The 19,623-nt window shown below is 41.5% G+C and overlaps 2 protein-coding genes across 4 annotated transcripts in view; both read left to right on the top strand.

Annotated features, from left to right (window-relative positions):
* Positions 1-4,404, top strand: part of LOC109868051 (voltage-dependent L-type calcium channel subunit beta-4) — a 50,295-nt gene extending 45,891 nt beyond the window's left edge. For all 3 annotated transcript variants that reach the window (XM_031797094.1, XM_020457454.2, XM_031797104.1), the window contains 5 exons: positions 276-385; positions 608-759; positions 1,017-1,112; positions 1,287-1,481; positions 1,782-4,404. In XM_031797094.1, coding sequence (XP_031652954.1) covers positions 276-385; positions 608-759; positions 1,017-1,112; positions 1,287-1,481; positions 1,782-2,060 — 832 coding nt within the window. In that variant the 3' untranslated portion in view covers positions 2,061-4,404. The remainder of the gene's footprint in view (positions 1-275; positions 386-607; positions 760-1,016; positions 1,113-1,286; positions 1,482-1,781) is intronic.
* Positions 4,405-4,788: 384 nt separating this feature from the next.
* On the top strand, positions 4,789-15,895 carry arl5a (ADP-ribosylation factor-like 5A). The gene is made up of 6 exons (XM_020499466.2): positions 4,789-5,175; positions 13,265-13,325; positions 13,655-13,802; positions 14,069-14,152; positions 14,891-15,042; positions 15,301-15,895. The coding sequence occupies exons 1-6, from the start codon at positions 5,130-5,132 to the stop codon at positions 15,347-15,349; spliced, it is 540 nt and encodes a 179-aa protein (XP_020355055.1). The 5' UTR covers positions 4,789-5,129; the 3' UTR covers positions 15,350-15,895.
* Positions 15,896-19,623: the final 3,728 nt, after the last annotated feature.

Raw genomic sequence — 19,623 nt, 5'->3', positions numbered from 1 at the left:
TCCAGCCCTTTCCCCTGCACACTGTACTAACCCTCTGCATGCTGCTCCACTTACCCTCATGCAAACTACTATAGCTAGTTGAAAAAAAGATGTAAAGCACTTGTAAATGAATTGAATGAGTTGTCAAAGTACCTTATTTGACCACCTGTTTTGACTAGGTCTTTCCTTAGGTTGTATAAACATTCTGGTAACCATACAACACTAGTCTGGATTGTGACTAATATGTTGTGTTGTATGTTCTCCTATTCTGTCTGTCTTGATTCTATAACTTGTAGGATATCCATTACAAGGGTAACGGCAGACATCGCTCTGGCCAAGAGGTCAGTGCTCAACAACCCCAGCAAGAGGGCCATCATTGAAAGATCCAACACCAGATCCAACCTAGGTATCAACACAATGGCATTGAATGCTATCATTCTTTACTTTAATGTGGGTATATTGTACATGTTAAAATGGAAGTTACAAATACATGTATGCATATAATATATTTTTCATATCTGATAAAGGATCTGTTTTACACAGAATTTGTGGAATTTATGTCTTCTGAGCTTGTCGTTATAAATAGATTCATCCTCTGTCTGTGATCTGTCTTCTTTTTCCTGTACAGCGGAAGTTCAGAGTGAGATTGAGAGAATATTTGAGCTGGCCCGATCCTTACAGCTGGTGGTTCTGGATGCTGACACGATCAACCATCCGGCCCAGCTCACAAAGACGTCCTTAGCACCTATCATCGTCCATGTTAAAGTGTCCTCTCCTAAGGTAATTTTTAGGCTTCCCTTTATCCCCAAATGGTTCTAATTTTACTAATGTACCTGGATTGAAAATGGGAGAGAATTCAGAGGAACCAGGCTCCGGGAGTGAAATCCTTTTGACATCTACAAATATATTTTTTAAGGTGAATTCCAGGATTTGACATTGATGGGTTCCCACTGTGACTATTTCCATTCCCAACCATGACCAGGCTGATTTGCATTGCTGCCCTCTTCTGGCTTGATTTATATATCAACTATCCACAGGTTCTGCAGCGGCTGATCAAGTCGAGAGGGAAATCCCAGAGCAAACACTTGAATGTGCAGCTGGTGGCAGCGGACAAACTAGCACAGTGCCCCCCGGTAGGCATCCAATATCCCCCACAGTACACTCTGTCAACTGCTACATCCTGTTACTGTCTCTGGCCTTCACAAGGGGTATCAGCAAGTCAGTCTGTCAAGTCTAATTCTACATGTCTCTGCTCTCACCCTCGCTCTCTCTATCTGTCTCTCTCTTTCCCCTCCTCTCTCTCTCAGGAAATGTTTGACATCATTCTGGATGAGAATCAGCTGGAGGATGCATGTGAGCACCTGGCAGAGTACCTGGAAGCCTACTGGAGGGCCACACACACCTCCCTGAGCACCCCTCTCAACCCTCTGCTGGGCCGCAACCTGGGATCTACCGCTCTCTCTCCGTACCCCACAGCCATAACCGGGCTGGTGAACCAACAGGTGATTATAATTGATCTTATTTAGTTATATAGGGGGTTAGATGTGGTGGAAATAGCTATAGTGACTGTTTATTTTGCTGAATTATCGTTGGGCAAATCAGTTGTAAATAATTAATTGGAAAAGGTATCAGTCAGTAGTAAAATGATACAGGATTGTTGCCTATTTATGGAGTCTTATAGTCACTGAGATTTTTCTCACTATATAAAAAAAATATTGCCACAGTAATGAAAATGCTGATGCTATAGTCAATGGCTGAATGACCAGATTTATACAATATGTCCCCTCCTTCTCCCTGGACAGGGCCAAAGAAATACAAACAGGAACAGCAATCACACAGCAGGAGACCACTCACCCATCGAGAGACACAGCCTAATGCCCTCAGACGAGAACTACCACAATGAGCGGCAGAGGAAGAGCCGTAACCGCCTATCCTCCGGCTCGCAGCACAGCCGGGACCAGGTCCACTACCCCCTGGTGGAGGAGGACTATCATGACCCCTACCAGGACACGTACAAGCCCCACCGCAACCGCAACGGCTCCCCCGGAGGCTACAGCCATGACTCCAGGCACAGGCTTTGAGCTGAAGACCCTTATATCACATAGGCCTCTCTTCCCTTCACATTGGGTACGACAGAGCCACAAGACAGCTCTTTCATTTAATTGTACTGTAACAACCTTTTTATAAAGTGTTAGTAACTCGCTTTACCTCTGGCACTGGTTCACACTGGAAACGTGAACATTGACCAACTGAAAATCAAATCTCGACGCCTCCATTTAAAAAAAACAAAAAATAGGATGAGGAGCAGATTTTCAAAAAAAATTTTTTAGGGGAAGGCCCAACACTGGGCTTGTCTTCTTCTTTTCTAACATGGCAGAGACTTGGCATGGCTGGGTGAAAGTGGTGACCATGTGGTCCTCGACTCCCTGTTGTCTCAGTTTTAGCAGGGGTAGCTGTCATGGTGGTCATGATGACCCATCATCACCTGCCTTGAACCAGTGCCAGGCAGCACCATGCATCACTCGATCAGCAGAGAACCTCTTTGCACGTTTCCAGGAGCCAATAGCAGCAGAGTCAGTGCACTGTATCTTTAATTAATATCACTAAGTTGTTTGAAATTGTCTTAGATGTTAGTGTTTCCAGTCCTGTAGCCTATAACCTGCTTCTCAGAGCAGACAAAGTTTCTGTTTTGCAAAATGTTGAGTGATTATTTAGGGGGTTTCTGAATCGGAATCTTCTAGTTTCCTGGACTTCTATTCCCTTCTTCTCCTCAATGATACTTAGTGCCATTTGCGACATGCCGCATCAGGACAGAAAATCACACTTTTCTAAGTAGAATTTGCTGAGCAAGTTTCATATCTTGTGCTCTTTCAGGAAAGGGTGCATCCCTTCTTTATATAGTACCTTAACACTCTAGTGTGAGGACTTTGCCTATCAGTTTAGTATGTGGAATCCAAGAGGAAATAGCCAAATTCAAGTTAGTAGATCTCAAGACTAGGCATCCAATGTTGAGAAGGGCAATATGCCCATGTGTGCTTAGTTTCAATTGTTCAAATGGGTTTCAGAGGATAGGCTCAGTGAAGATGGTTATACTTCCAATCAGGGGACTATTGATCATCTGATTGGTTTACCACATCCCATGTTCTGTACAAGCAGCCTCTGATAGTGATTTCATTTGCATCATATTTTCTTCTCTTTTTAACAGTCTTCTTAATTCAAGTGTAATATATTCAAAGAAAGTCCTGTTTGGCCAGTAAGAAATACCTGCTGTCCGCTCAGCAAAGTTTCATTGGTTTAGAATGATCAATGCCATCATGTCTTTTTGTCAATATACAGTATGTCATGGAATAATGATCCAGTGCTGTTATGTATGTGTTGTTGCTATTTGAAAAACCAGTAGGACACTGTAGTTGAGGAAGTGACTGTTATTTATGGTACTCACATTTCAACAATTAAATTAGTCAACACATAAGAGGAAGAGAAGGATTCAGTGTGCTGTGAAGTTAATGTTATATTGTCAGAAAGGTTTGTGATTCTGACATCAAACACTTGGTCAGTATTATTTGCTTTCCAACCATCGGCTATTCTATATTAATGCCCCATTTAAAAGTCTTCCATGTACTGGCCGTGAAAACAAAATTATGTCGTTTTTTTAAAGGACAATTTTACTATCCCAAGAATTTGCGTATCATAACACAAATTACAGCCTTATTGCTTAACCCAGGCCTTGTGTTAAACTTCTTTCTCTATTCATACTTCCTTTCTTTTTTAGCACTGTAGCAATGGAGTGGTTACTCTCCTAATCATATACATATCCTCAAAATGTAGCATTTTAGTTAGGAGTTTTTAAGGTCTATATGGTTAGCCAATTATAAAAGTTAAGTTGTGTAGAGAGTGTGAAGGGTATAGACTGGGGAGGTGGTGGCTAGAAGTTTACGTCAGATAATGTCTCTCTATATACTATGAGTTGTGTGTTGTGCACCAATACTGGGTGTGCGTCATTATTATTTCTTCTTCATCTTTGAATGCCTTCTTCTATTGCCAAGACAGCTTGATTTCTGTTTATGCTGTATTCTATAAAGGCATGCTGGTAAAGAGAAAAACAAAGAAGACAAACTAATCTAGAGAAAAAAGATAATTTACTATGCAAATGTGTACAGTGCTGCATGCTGATGCTTTTCCTTCCTCGGCTACTTAGCGGCTTCATTGCAGTTCAATGATTATGTTATTGTGTTATTGTTATTTTTGTGAAAGATGACATTCAAAAGGGAAATGCATAACTGCATGACTAATACAACACTTTAATTCATCAAGAAGAAAGAGAAATATGTTTTATGGAACATTGATGTATAATGAGAACCAACTCTAGCTGCATAAAAAATTTACTTATTTTGTTAAATAAATTCCGAGCTCTGTTATAATGAACTATTTTCTTCATTGCCTCCCTTCTTAGGACAGATGTGTTATCTGAAGATGTAGGCCATTGAGTTATCAAAAAAATCATTTCCTCTTCACTAAAACAGAACACAAAGCAGTGTACATCCAGTGGATACTCACCGGATTACAGTGAATCATGATTTATTCATTGTGATCATTTACTTTCCTTCCTTTGTTGTGCAATTTATGTTTGTTTGTCCCACAGGTTCCCTGCATAGACTAAACTGAAGACACTGTCTTATCAAATATGTGGCATTTTGTGTATGCTTGCAATTGCCTCACTTCAAAATATGACTTAAAGTGCCTATTGATGCAGTACTACTGTGGGTAATAATTTTCTGATTCTCTCTGGAATCTATCCTCACTGGACCGACTGTGGAGAGAGTGCAGTTTAGAGTAGGCGTGCGTCAGTGTTGACGACCGCACTCCAGCGGACCAAGCAAGCCAGCTATCATTGTATTATCTAGAAATAAAATGTAAACCGCGTCCTGTAATTCTATGTCGACCATAAAGGCCTTCGTACAAAGATGAAAACGTTGTCAAGAAGCGTTGACATTACCGGTTTATTTTTCACCGTCAAATATTGCCAAGTGTGATACTGACAGCAGCATTGCCTGGCTAGTGCATTAGCAACATCTTCAGGAATTCGCTATAGCCTAGCTAAATTAATTGGCCGTAGCTACTGGTAGTTGTCCAAAGGCTCCGCAACAGCCATGGGAATACTTTTCACCAAGCTATGGAGGCTTTTCAATCATCAAGGTAAGTATATCGTTAACGTCGAGTGTGAAGTTAAATGGATAAGTTAGCTAGCTAGTCCAGCTGTTAGTCAACACAGCCAAGCCGGGTCCACTGGCTACGTTAGCTAGCTACGTTAGTTTACTTGCTAATGTATCATAGCTTTAGTTTTTACCGGGCCTATATCAGTCTAACGTAAAGCTGCCTTTTCTTTACCCAGTTACTGTAGCTACCTAGGTAACTATTTTGCTGTAATTTACAGTAATACATACATTAGTTAGGTAACGTTAGTTGAATGATATATCTCATAGCTAGCTAGCTATCGTCAACACTGCAGTGTTCAGAGGGCCTGTGCTGTACGATTTTATTTGAACCTTTAACTCGTCACGTCCATTAAGAACATATTCTTATTTACAATGACGACCTAGGAACAGTGGGTTAACTGCCTTGTTCAGGGGTAGAACGACAGATTTAGTTAACGTTATGTCCTTAGCTATTCTGATTTTCAAGGCCTAACATTGCTAGCTAATGTTACATTGTCATTGTTTAGAGTAGACCGACTCCGGTTTGGCTTAGTAAACAGAGGAACAGGCACTACAGTACAATGTATATAATGTTGCAAATTTTCTTCCTCTTGGGAAGCATAAGCTCCTGAGTTTTTCTTTTCCATGGGAAGTGTACTAGTAGATTCCATAAAATACAGTACTCTTTTGGTGGGTGTTTATGTTATCTAGGTGTTGTGTCCATATTGAACTAATTTAATGAGAGGTATATTATCGGGTAGGTAAATTCAGGATCACTGGAGAGTAAAATGGAACTTCAAGTTTCAAATTTGAGCACGAGCCCAGCTACATTTGTCCCGTTCCTTTCACAGATTGTAGACTAAAACTGTGTCTGTTGTCTTTAGTGCACTGTGCATTTGTCTGAATTAGCTGAAAATGTAACCAATTCCTCCCGGCTCAATCATGAGCTCACTCAATATGTAATCAGATCTGTGCGAATCCCTGTAACATGAGCGCCGAGGGCAGCAGAGTATTTCTATGGAAAGTTCTCTCTGGACCGTTCGGTTTTATGTTGTAGGCCTATCTATTCTCAGGGGATCACTGACTGCGGTACATACTTGTTTGCCTAGTCAAATAAAAGGCCAAATACATAAACAATCACGGATATAGTAACTAAAGTGGTTCACTCGCATGCAGTCAGTAGCTTGGTTTCCATCCAATTTGCGACAGATTTTCGTGCAAATATTATAAAACCGGCATTAAAATATGTCCCTTTCCACACCAGAGGTGTTTCCATCAGACTGACTTTGCGGATACAAGTCTGTGCGTTATGACATAGTGCACATAAACCATTTTGGCACTTAAATGTTCATGTAACGAATAACAAAACAGTGTCAAGTGTCTCCATTCCATTTTCCATAGTTTTGTCACACAAACTGTTTCGATAATTGGAACATTTGCCCAATCTGGTTATCGTGCATGCTCTCCAGACAACTGTTCACGGATAAAGTAGACACTCGACAGGTAAGATTATATGTTGAGATGGATAAAATCAAAATTATTTTGTTAATTGACAGCTAAGCACCGATCATCGTGTAACTAATTTACAAATTAAGACCCTCGATTTTATTGGAAAGTAGCATCAAGCTCATCACCATGCACTTTTACCACCCTGGACTACATAACTGCCTTGATTTAGCTGGACCTCAGGAAGAGTAGCTGCTGCCTTGCACCTAATGGGGATCCATAATAAATATAGCGTCACGTGACTGCAAATTTACCTCGACATGAAGGTTATTCTATCAACAGTCACACAATAAATCGTTTCCACCGCAATTTGTTGCATAATACATTTTCTGTCGAAAGAACAAATTATCTGTCGACATTTTAAATTATACCGACATTTCCTGTTTCCTTCACACTTGTCGTTTTAAAAATATATATTTTTCATATGCCATGACTTTCCTCGCATACAAACTAGTGATGGGGGTGAAAACATATTGTGATATTATTTCGTATCGTTTTGACAATATAGCAATATTATTTTTGCGCTAGTTGGCTGTACCTGCACCAAAACGTTTTTTTTCCCTCATAGCTTGATTTCCATCTTCTTTCTGAATGGGGAGACAATTTGTTTTTAGCACTTTTATTTCCATGACTGATCAAAACTAGTTTTCTCATGGTTCTCTTGTCGCTCTGCAGAAGGCACTGTGAGCAATATGCTTCAACTATTGAATCACAATACAATCACAGTATCAAATAGCAATACATAGAATATCGAGAATTGCAATACATATTGTATCTGCACGTATGTATCATGATAATATCGTATTGTGAGGTCCCTGGCTGGTCCCTGGCTATTCCCAGCCGTAATAAAAACTGGATGGAAATGTGTTTACTGCCACATCAGAATGTGTTTACCGAAGGATGAAAATGAAGGAATGACTCATTCTGAATGATGACGACTCCTGTCTGTTGTCCTAGTCTGGTTCCAGATATGCTTGATATGCTAGTGTTTTTGCTAACTCCATTTCTGTCATTGTCAAGCCAAACATGTATGGTATGGCAATTCCATAAGGAGTTTACAATAAAGCTACAGTTGTCCCTGGCTGGACAGCTAGCCTCTAACGAAATACAACACCATCTTTTTTGTCTGTTACTACCAGAGTTAGGCATACCTCCCACCCAAAGCATGTCCTGTCATGCAGTGCTTTTTATGTTTTCAACGCTGCTGAAAATGGAAATTATCTGTTTTGTCAACTTTTTACCCTTTTTACCCAACTTTTCACTCAGGCGAACTATTGTTAGAGGCTTACAGCACCTTTCATAAAGCCCATGGGGCGCGAGGCGTTCCGTTTGTGCTGCGGTGTCAGTAGTACGTCAAACGGGAATTTCAAAGACTCATCTCACTGTGGGGGTTTAAATGGAACAATGGCAGTTCATTCACAAGGTGAAGGACAAATACAATACACTAGCACAGCACCAGTTACAATGGCTATTTACAGTAAATAGGGACGGTAGTAGAGTGTGAATGGAACAGTATGCATATATTTTAACTGCTCACACAGCCTAAAGCACCTGAGCGACCTTTGCAACTGAGAAAAGATCTTATGCATTTGCTTACACAAGACTAACTGGTGGTGAGCTCAAACTCCGGTGACGCAGCTGTGTGCTCTGTGCAATCTGCATTTTTTGCAGTGGCTGCAAAAAAAGTTCACATAGTAAGATTTGTATCAGGTTCAAAACAAGTTGGTATCTTACCTAATGGCAAAAAATAACACTCACCAGAACAAGTATCTACATAATGGCATCGATAAGACCACCCCCATGGGAAGTTGGCTTCCCATACTAGTATTGTGTCATCATCTTTAACTAGGAATATACAGTTGTTTCTGAGAGCAAAAATAGGAATTTCCCTTCCCTTAAACTACCAAAGTAGTCTTCTACTATTTGTTCAGTTGTAATGAAAGTAAAGTACTCCACTGACTGACAGACTTTGAAGACAGTCCAGAGTAGTTCAAGTAGGTGTTGAGTGCCGTGTCAAGGTACAGTTGAAGTCGGACGTTTACATACACCTTAACCAAATACATTTAAACTCAGTTTTTCACAATTTCTGACATTTAATCTTATTAAAGTCCCCTGTCTTAGGTCAGTTAGGATCACCACTTTTTATTTTAAGAATGTGAAATGTCAGAATAATAGTAGAGAGAGTGATTTACTTCAGCTTTTATTTCTTTCATCACATTCAGTGGGTCAGAAGTTTACATACACTCAATTAGTATTTGGTAGCATTGCCTTTAAATTGTTTAACTTGGGTCAAACATTTCAGGTAGCCTTCCACAAGCTTCCCACAATAAGTTGGGTGAATTTTGGCCCATTCCTCCTGACAGAGCTGGTGTAACTGAGTCAGGTTTGTAGGATCCTTGCTCGCACACGCTTTTTCAGGTCTGCCCACAAACTTTATATAGAATTGAGGTCAGGGCTTTGTGATGACCACTCCAATACCTTGACTTTGTTGTCCTTAAGCCATTTTGCCACAACTTTGGAAGTATGCTTGGGGTCATTGTCCATTTGGAAGATCAATTTGCGACCAAGCTTTAACTTCCTGGCTGATATATTGATGTTGCTTCAATATATCCGCATAATTTTCTTTCCTCATGATGCCATCTATTTTGTGAGGAGCACCAGTCCCTCCAGCAGCAAAGCACCCCCACAACATGATGCTGCCACCTCTGTGCTTCACGGTTGGGATGGTGTTCTTTCGCTTGCAAGCCTCCCCCTTTTTCCTCCGAACATAACGATGGTCATTATGGCCAAACAGTTCTATTTTTGTTTCATCAGAACAGAGGACATTTCTCCAAAAGTACGATCTTTGTCCCCATGTGCAGTTGCAAACCGTAGTCTGGCTTTTTTTATGGCGGTTTTGGAGCAGTGGCTTCTTCCTTGCTGAGCGGACTTTCAGGTTATGTCGATATAGGACTCGTTTCCCTGTGGATATAGATACTTTTGTACCTGTTTCCGTCAGCATCTTCACAAGGTCCTTTGCTGTTGTTCTGGGATTGATTTGCACTTTTCGCACCACAGTACGTTCATCTCTAGGAGACAGAACGCGTCTCCTTCCTGAGCGGTTTGACGGCTGCTTGGTCAGAAGGTGTTTACACTTGCGTCCTATTGTTTGTACAGATGAATGTGGTACCTTCAGGCGTTTGGAAATTGCTCCCAAGGATGAACCAGACTTGTGGAGGTCTACACATTTTTTCCCGGAGGTCTTTTGATTTTCCCATGATGTCAAGCAAAGAGGCACTGAGTTTGAAGGTAGGCCTTGAAATGCGTCCACAGGTACACCTCCAATTGACTCAATTATGTCAATTAGCCTATCAGAGACTTCTAAAGCCATTACATCATTTCCTGGAATGTTCCAAGCTGTTTAAAGGCACAGTCAACTTAGTGTATGTAAACTTCTGACCCACTGGAATTGTGATACGGTGGCAGGTAGCCTAGTGGTTAGTGTTGGACAAGTAACCGAAAGCTGACGAGGTAAAGATCTGTCTTTCTGCCCCTGAAAAATGCAGTTAACCCACTGTTCCTAGGCCGTCATTGAAAATAAGAATTTGTTCTTAACTGACTCCTGCGTTGGCCAGCAGCTCTTCGCTGTGCTTCAAGCATAGCGCTGTTTATGACTTCAAGCCGATCAACTCCCGAGATTCGGCTGGCAATACTATAGTGCCTATAAGAACATCCAATAGTCAAAGGTATATGAAATACACATGAATACAAATGGTATAGAGAGAGTCCCATAATTACTATAATAACTACAATCTAAAACTTCTTAATATTGAAGACTCACGTTAAAAGGAACTACCAGCTTTCATATGTATCATTTTGACAATACTGCAATGTTTAGTTTTTGAGCTAGTTTGCTGTAACTGCTGGAGCCCATTTGTTTTCAGCACTTATTTTCATGACTGATCAAAACTTGTTTTGTCATGGTTCTCTTTTGTCCCTCTGCAGCAAACATATTGTGAGCAATATGTTAGGAACATTGAATCACAATAAAATCACAGTATCGAAATGCAATACATGTAGAATCGCAATATTGTATCGTGAGGTCCCTGGTAATTCCCAGCCATACTAAAACACTTGTATATAGGTTGAAAATGGCAGATTTGGAGACATATGTGCCTAAATCGGAATGCAGACAGTAGCTGTACACTAACATGTTATACATGACATCAGAGCGCAGGGTCTCCACTTCACACCGCTGTATCAGTTATGACTGACAGCCGTTCTGAACTTGAGCACCACGGGCAACAAGAAGTTGCTCCCCATCCCGTTAATTGGGCCACTTTTGCAAGTGTTTTGTTGTCCAAGTGTGCACTTCACATTTCCATATCATAAAATGCATGTACTGTAATATACTGAGTGTACAAAACATTTACACCTTCCTAATATTGAGTTGCACCCCTGAGTTTGTACACTCAGTGTACGGTGTCAACCTTTCTGATCACTATGTTTGGTGTACAGTTACAAAATGACACGGCGTTATACCCTGGGTTTCCCTGAACAGAATGAGTTTGGTTGTTGTTGTGTTGTCAAGACTATTTGCCGTGGATCACACATCTGAATGCACTCATGACTCTATTCTGTGCGCACCAAAATTATAGTCTGCTTCTCTGAATTGCCTTGTGAAATCCTAACACTGTAAGATCGTATTAATTTACCTAGTCATGTTTGCAATAGAACAAGCTTTCAAATAATGCCCACCTGACCCAGATTTCGATTTACAATGGGCCGTTTTTCGATTGTCTAAACAACAACAGTAATTGTGTGATGGCAAGGTTGAGTTCCAAACAAAAGTGTGCTTGCTCTAATTCCTCAATGACACAGCTAGGAGAACTAGTTGAAGACTCTTTCAGTCATAAGTGCATTGAAATGACTTAGGAACTATGCACATCTCACTCAAGTCCTTGTCATTTATTTGTTGTCTTATGCTTTACGTTTTCCACAAAATTCCCAAGAATATTCTTATCATGTTACTGAATGTATCCAGAGTATTTTCAGATCAACAAATGCAGAGAGAAGGACAGTAAATGTAAAATGCCCATAAAATCAAGTGTAATGTTTGGATTCAGTCTTGTCAGGTGAACTGTTGTCCTCACCTTTTAATCTAATAATTTTCCCATTATCTCCTAACTGTTCCCTTTTAATTGCTACCATGGTTATGCCATCAGTTATGCCATGGTTATGCCTTCCATATTTATTCTGTAGAAACATTTCAATCTAGCCCTATCTATATAGGTCAGTTCCCACTGAGTGTAAGGCTTCATCTTACAGAATGCAAATCATTTCTGCAAAATGAAATATAAATGTTGGTAAAGGTCATTGTTGAGAAAAGTGTGTGTGTGTGTATATGCATGTATGTATGTGTATATATATATATCTATATAAGCACCAACATGTGAAGTTCATAGGAGCACATACAATTTGACTATGAACTTCACATGTTGGTGCTCATGGTCCTTTTACATGGAAATGACCAGAGGACATAAGGAGACGCTGGTGATAATGACCTAGGAGCAGTGTTGGCAGAGTGTAGGCTACTGTTTCTTATCTGCAGTACTGGATCAGTCCAACTATATGTGAGCCCCAGTGCCTTAGACTCAGCATGGTGGATGGTCCTGAAGGCATGTCAGAAAACATGTAGAGATGTAAACTGACTCTCTCCCCTCTTGAGCCTTATGGCCCAGAAACTAACAAGGCTCTAGATGTTCTTGAGGCTCCCTCTCAGTTCTGGTTTTAAAGACAAAAGATTCACTTCTGTAATTTCCGTCCTGCTCAACCAACATTTCCTTGTCAGTCACATGATTAGTCTACATAAGTTGATCATATGGGCATGAGTAAGGGAGATGTGAGAAGGAGAGAGTATTGAGTAGGCCCAGCCCTAGATCCAATCCAAACACACTATACTCCTGTCTGCAGCTTTCAAAGGGGGAGTGGTTAGGCTATTTGTTCAGCTTTGTTAGTAATAATTTTGCTCAACCTGGCCTATGCCCATATCTGGTTGGTTCTTCTCTGGTAATACTGTGCATTTCTCAAATTCCAGTCACAATGTGGTTACGTACAGGCGACAGTGTTTACATGGAGCTGCATGTTTGAGTCCAGAAGGCTTTGACTTTGCTTGGATAACCAGGTGGTGGCTCAGTATCCGTCCAACCATTCCCAACAGCTGCTGCTTTCAGCTTGAGCAAGCAAGCTCACCCTAATGTAGGCCTAACTGTGCGTGCTCCCCCCTCTACTGCTAAGTCTGAGTGAGAGAGCAGTGTGAAAATGTGTCAAACATGGTAGTTTTTCACTGTCAAGTCTCGAAGTCTGCTCCAAAACAGAATGGATTGTTTAATTCATGGATGTGCTTTGGAGATCTGAGGTCCTTTGTTTGAACAATATCAACACTGTTTTAGAAGAAAATTAAGAATGGTGCTGCTCCCTATTGTGTGTGTAGGTCAGCCACAGTGCATTGAAGTCAGACTTATTTTAGAGGTTTATAGCCTAGTGTCTTGTGATTATTTGTACGTGTTTTTAAGACGTATTTCTTCTTACTCTTTTTCTTTCAGAGCACAAGGTTATTATTGTGGGCCTGGACAATGCGGGGAAGACCACCATACTTTACCAGTTGTAAGTTTTTTGCCTACTGTTAGGAGATGAAGATAGGGGGGTGAGAGTGAGGTCTGAAGAAGGGAAAACAGTGGTACAACAACAGTAGTTTCTTCTCACAACTAGGGGGAGATTAGGACTTCATAAGGTTTTTTTCTGCTAAATGAGAAAGTGACCTTAGCTTAAAAACTTTTTGGTTAACCCACTTATGGAAGAATGTGATACAATAGGGAATAGATTTACAAAATTACCTGTTGACAACCACATTGTTTTCATGCCTACCAACATTCTTACTGACTTGATTGTTGTTTTGCATTGATATTGAGAAACTCCTGTGCTTGTGTTTGCAGTTCTATGAATGAGGTGGTCCACACATCTCCTACAATAGGCAGCAACGTGGAGGAGATAGTGGTGAACAACACGCACTTCCTGATGTGGGACATCGGAGGACAGGAGTCACTGAGATCCTCCTGGAACACGTACTACACTAACACAGAGGTCAGACCACATACTGTGGCTGTATGGCAGTTGTTTGTTGAACTGTTAACTTGTGTGTGTCTTGAATTAAACTAGGCTGTCTGGTAACATGTAACAAAAACTGCTCAACAATATTGCTATGTAATTACAATGTATATTCCAAAATATTAAAGGATTAATACAATGTTGCTAGTGTTATTACTTAGATATAAGAGCAACTTAATGTACAGTGTTACGACTGTCTTTTTAATATCCTTTCTTATGTCTCTCTCTATCTTTCTCTCCAGTTTGTGATCGTAGTGGTGGACAGCACAGACAGAGAGAGAATCTCTGTCACCAAAGAGGAGCTCTACAGAATGCTTGCACATGAAGTGAGTTTTGGTGTTCTTGGCCATGTTTTATAGTGCACACTGCACACAATATTTGTGTCAACGTAGAATGAGTTTTACAAATTTGTCATAGAGGGCAGAGCCAAGCACGAGCTAGCGAGATCCTATTGGCGTGTTCTTGCAAACATTTGCCTATTTCCGTTAGGGAACACCTACTCTGTGAAGTGTGCGTGTGCATTAACTCAATTCACCTTTGCACTTTTTCTTATCAACACCATTTTTTAGAACTTTGGCAAAGGCTAAAGTCTACAAAACTTTGCCACTGTTTGAAACAGATTCTAGTTTCGGGAACAGAAAATGTGCAGAATCTCGTTCTTCTATTGCCGGCCGCTGGGCTTCCTCTCACTACCATATTTGGTATTGAGTGGAAACGCCAAGCGGATGCTTCACATTTATACGTCCAGTGAAATATCTGTCTCATTGTTCAATCTGTGATACTACCCTCAACCTAGCAAACATGGAAGCAGCCTATGTTCTATGATGATCTATGAGCACATGGGTACCTCTCAATTTAATTCTCCTCATCCTCCCTCCTTGTATTTACTCCTTAATTGTCTTAGAACCAAAACTCAAATCAAATTTTACTGGTTGCATACACATATTTAGCAGATGTTATTGCTGTTGTAGCGAAATGCTTGAAACAGAGTTGCTTAGGAGCTGGGAATAAAGTGACCATGTCTATCGGCGTCATCTTGTCATCCACCCTCAACCTCTCTTCAGGACCTGAAGAAGGCGGGCCTGCTGATTTTTGCTAACAAACAGGATGTGAAAGGCTGTATGTCTGTGGCTGAGATCTCCCAGAGCCTGCAGCTCACCTCAGTCAAAGACCACCAGTGGCACATCCAAGCCTGCTGCGCCCTCACTGGAGAGGGGTAAGCGAAACATTTTCATTCAACCATTATTTATGCCGGTTATTCTCGTTAGAATTAAAGTTATTTTGCAAGAGACCTGGTCCAACATTCATACAGTAGGGCACTGTTGCTCAGCTTTTTTTAGTGCCAGGCACCGGCAAGCTATGGTCTTTCCTCCTTGGAGGGTCGCTTACATTTTAAACTAGCATTTGTCTTATTCCCACTTTTATATGCTGAAAATGACATTATCTCTCTCCTTCCTGTCTCCCTACCTTTTAGGTTGTGCCAGGGCCTGGAGTGGATGATGTCACGACTGCGGGTTAGATGACCTTTGACGCTGATCAACAACAACAACAGTGTGATGTTCCTTTCTTCTCTCTACACCTTCAGTCCTGAGGGATTGGGTGGTTTACAGGCGACTCTTTTCCTCTCCATGAGACTGACTTGACCCGGTTGGCCAGACTCCATACCGGCCAGGATGTTGTTTTTCTGCTGCGTGTTTATTTATTTCTACAGAACACTGATCTGCTCTGACTGAGAACTGTGAACAACCAGAACTGTACCACTCTACCATTTCAGGATCCATTCTGGAAAGAAAAACTAAACAAAAGACTCTGTATTTAATTTCTGAATCTGCACGCTTGGTTTTCATACTATAAGAAAAAGGAATGCTTGGGACAGCTCAGATTTAACAGGAGTCGTCTTTAGTTGTGTGTGAGTGGGCTTGCCTGCCCAGAGTGGCCTTGTTGCAGTATTGTCGGACGGCCTGAGGTGGTGGTATTGCCCTGTGTGTACAGTCCAGTATTTACATTACATCTGCATCCCAAATGGGATATATATATCAGCAAAAAAAGAAACGTTCTCTCACTGTCAACTGCGTTTATTTTCAGCAAACTTAACATGTGTAAATATTTGTATGAACATAAGATTCAACAATTGAGACAAAAACTGAACAAGTTCCACAGACGTGACTAACAGAAATGGAATAATGTGTGTCTGAACAAAGGGGGGGTCAAAATCAAAAGTAACAGTCAGTATCTGGTGTGGCCACCAGCTGCATTAGGTACTGCAGTACTGCAGTGCATCTCCTCATGAACTGCACCAGATTTGTTAGTTCTTGCTGTGAGATGTCACCCCACTCTTCCACCAAGGCACTTGCAAGTTCCCGGACATTTCTGGGGGGAATGGCCCTAGCCCTCACCCTCCGATCCAACAGGTCCCAGACGTGCTCAATGGGATTGAGATCCGGGCTCTTCACTGGCCATGGCAGAACACTGACATTCCTGTCTTGCAGGAAATCACGTACAGAACAAGCAGTATGGCTGGTGGAATTGTCATGCTGGAGAGTCATGTCAGGATGAGCCTGCAGGAAGGAGGAGGATGTCTTCCCTGTAACACACAGCGTTGAGATTGCCTGCAATGACGACAAGCTCAGTCCGATGATGATGTGACACACCACCACAGACCATGACGGACCCTCCACCTCCAAATCGATCCCGCTCCAGAGTACAGGCCTCAGTGTAACGCTCATTCCTTTGACGATAAACGTGAATCCGACCGTCACCCCAGGTGAGACAAAACCGCGACTCGTCAGTAAAGAGCACTTTTTGCCAGTCCTGTCTGGTCCAGCGACGGTGGGTTTGTGCCCATGGGTGACGTTGCCGGTGATGTCTGGTGAGGACCTGCCTTACAACAGGCCTACAAGCCCTCAGTCCAGCCTCTCTCAGCCTATTGCCGACAGTCTGAGCACTGATGGAGGGATTGTGCGTTCCTGGTGTAACTCGAGCAGTTGTTGTTGCCATCCTGTACCCTCCCCGCAGGTGTGATGTTCGGATGTACCGATCCTGTGCAGGTGTTGTTACACGTGGTCTGCCACTGAGAGGATGATCAGCTGTCTGTCCTGTCTCCCTGTAGCGCTGTCTTACGCGTCTCACAGTATGGACATTGCAATTTATTTTCCTGGCCACATCTGCAGTCCTCATGCCTCCTTGCAGCATGCCTAAGGCACGTTCACACAGCTGAGCAGGGATCCTGGGCATCTTTCTTTTGGTGTTTTTCAGAGTCAGTAAAAAGGCCTCTTTAGTGTCCTACGTTTTCATAACTGTGTCCTTAATTGCCTACCATCTGTAAGCTGTTAGTGTCTTTAATGACTGTTTCACAGGTGCATGTTCATTAATTGTTTATGGTTCATTGAACAAGCATGGGAAACAGTGTTTAAACCCTTTACAATGAAGATCTGTGAAGTTATTTGGATTTTACGAATTATCTTTGAAAGACAGGGTCCTGAAAAAGGGATGTTTCTTTTTTTGCTGAGTTTGTGTATGTGTGTGTGTGTATATGTGTATGTGTATATATATATACACATACATGTGTATATACAGTGGGGCAAAAAAGTATTTAGTCAGCCACCAATTGTGCAAGTTCTCCCACTTAAAAAGATGAGAGGCCTGTAATTTTCATCATACACTTCAACTATGACAGACAAAATAAGAAAAAAAAATCCAGAAAATCACTGTACGATTTTTAATGAATTTATTTGTAATTTATGGTGGAAAATAAGTATTTGGTCAATAACAAAAGTTTATCTCAATACTTTGTTATATACCCTTTGTTGGCAATGACAAAGATCAAACGTTTTCTGTAAGTCTTCACAAGGTTTTCACACACTGTTGCTGGTATTTTGGCCCATTCCTCCATGCAGATCTCCTCTAGAGCAGTGATGTTTTGGGGCTGTTGCTGGGCAACACGGACTTTCAACTCCCTCCAAAGATTTTCTATGGGGTTGAGATCTGGAGACCGGCTAGGCCACTCCAGGACCTTGAAATGCTTCTTACAAAGCCACTTCTTCGTTGTCCAGGCAGTGTGTTTGGGATCATTGTCATGCTGAAAGACCCAGCCACGTTTCATCTTCAATGCCCTTGCTGATGGAAGGAAGTTTTCACTCAAAATCTCACGATACATGGCCCCATTCATTCTTTCCTTTACACGGATCAGTTGTCCTGGTCCCTTTGCAGAAAAACAGCCCCAAAGCATGATGTTTTCACCCCCATGCTTCACAGTAGGTATGGTATTCTTTGGATGCAACTCAGCATTCTTTGTCCTCCAAATGCGACGAGTTGAGTTTTTACCAAAAAGTTATATTTTGGTTTCATCTGACCATATTACATTCTCCCAATCTTCTTCTGGATCATCCAAATGCTCTCTAGCAAACTTCAGACAGGCCTGGACATGTACTGGCTTAAGCAGGGGGACACGTCTGGAATTGCAGGATTTGAGTCCCTGGCGGCGTAGTATGTTACTGATGGTAGGCTTTGTTACTTTTGTCCCAGCTCTCTGCAGGGTCATTCACTAGGTCCCCCCGTGTGGTTCTGGGATTTTTGCTCACCGTTCTTGTGATCATTTTGACCCCATGGGGTGAGATCTTGCGTGGAGCCCCAGATCGAGAGAGATTATCAGTGGTCTTGTATGTCTTCCATTTCCTAATAATTGCTCCCACAGTTGATTTCTTCAAACCAAGCTGCTTACCTATTGCAGATTCAGTCTTCCCAGCCTGGTGCAGGTCTACAATTTTGTTTCTGGTGTCCTTTGACAGCTCTTTGGTCTTGGCCATAGTGGAGTTTGGAGTGTGACTGTTTGAGGTTGTGGACAGGTGTATTTTATACTGATAACAAGTTCAAACGGGTGCCATTAACACAGGTAACGAGTGGAGGACAGAGGAGCCTCTTAAAGAAGAAGTTACAGGTCTGTGAGAGCCAGAAATCTTGCTTGTTTGTAGGTGACCAAATACTTATTTTCCACCATAATTTGCAAATAAATTCATAAAAAATCCTACAATGTGATTTTCTGGATTTCTTTCCCTCATTTTGTCTGTCATAGTTGAAGTGTACCTATGATGAAAATTACAGGCCTCTCATCTTTTTAAGTGGGAGAACTTGCACAATTGGTGGCTGACTAAATACTTTTTTGCCCCACTGTATCTGTATATACATATACAGTATATACAGTGCCTTGCGAAAGTATTCAGCCCCCTTGAACTTTGCGACCTTTTGCCACATTTCAGGCTTCAAACATAAAGATATAAAACTGTATTTTTTTGTGAAGAATCAACAACAAGTGGGACACAATCATGAAGTGGAACGACATTTATTGGATATTTCAAACTTTTTAACAAATCAAAAACAGAAAAATTGGGCGTGCAAAATTATTCAGCCCCCTTAAGTTAATACTTTGTAGCGCCACCTTTTGCTGCGATTACAGCTGTAAGTCGCTTGGGGTATGTCTCTATCAGTTTTGCACATCGAGAGACTGATATTTTTTCCCATTCCTCCTTGCAAAACAGCTCGAGCTCAGTGAGGTTGGATGGAGATCATTGGTGAACAGCAGTTTTCAGTTCTTTCCACAGATTCTCGATTGGATTCAGGTCTGGACATTGACTTGGCCATTCTAACACCTGGATATGTTTATTTTTGAACCATTCCATTGTAGATTTTGCTTTATGTTTTGGATCATTGTCTTGTTGGAAGACACATCTCGGTCCCAGTCTCAGGTCTTTTGCAGACTCCATCAGGTTTTCTTCCAGAATGGTCCTGTATTTGGCTCCAT

The sequence above is a fragment of the Oncorhynchus kisutch genome, linkage group LG2, assembly GCF_002021735.2.
Source record: "Oncorhynchus kisutch isolate 150728-3 linkage group LG2, Okis_V2, whole genome shotgun sequence".
Lineage (NCBI taxonomy): Eukaryota > Metazoa > Chordata > Actinopteri > Salmoniformes > Salmonidae > Oncorhynchus > Oncorhynchus kisutch.
Note: the sequence above shows the minus strand (reverse complement) of the source record. Positions and strands in the feature narration are given on the sequence as shown.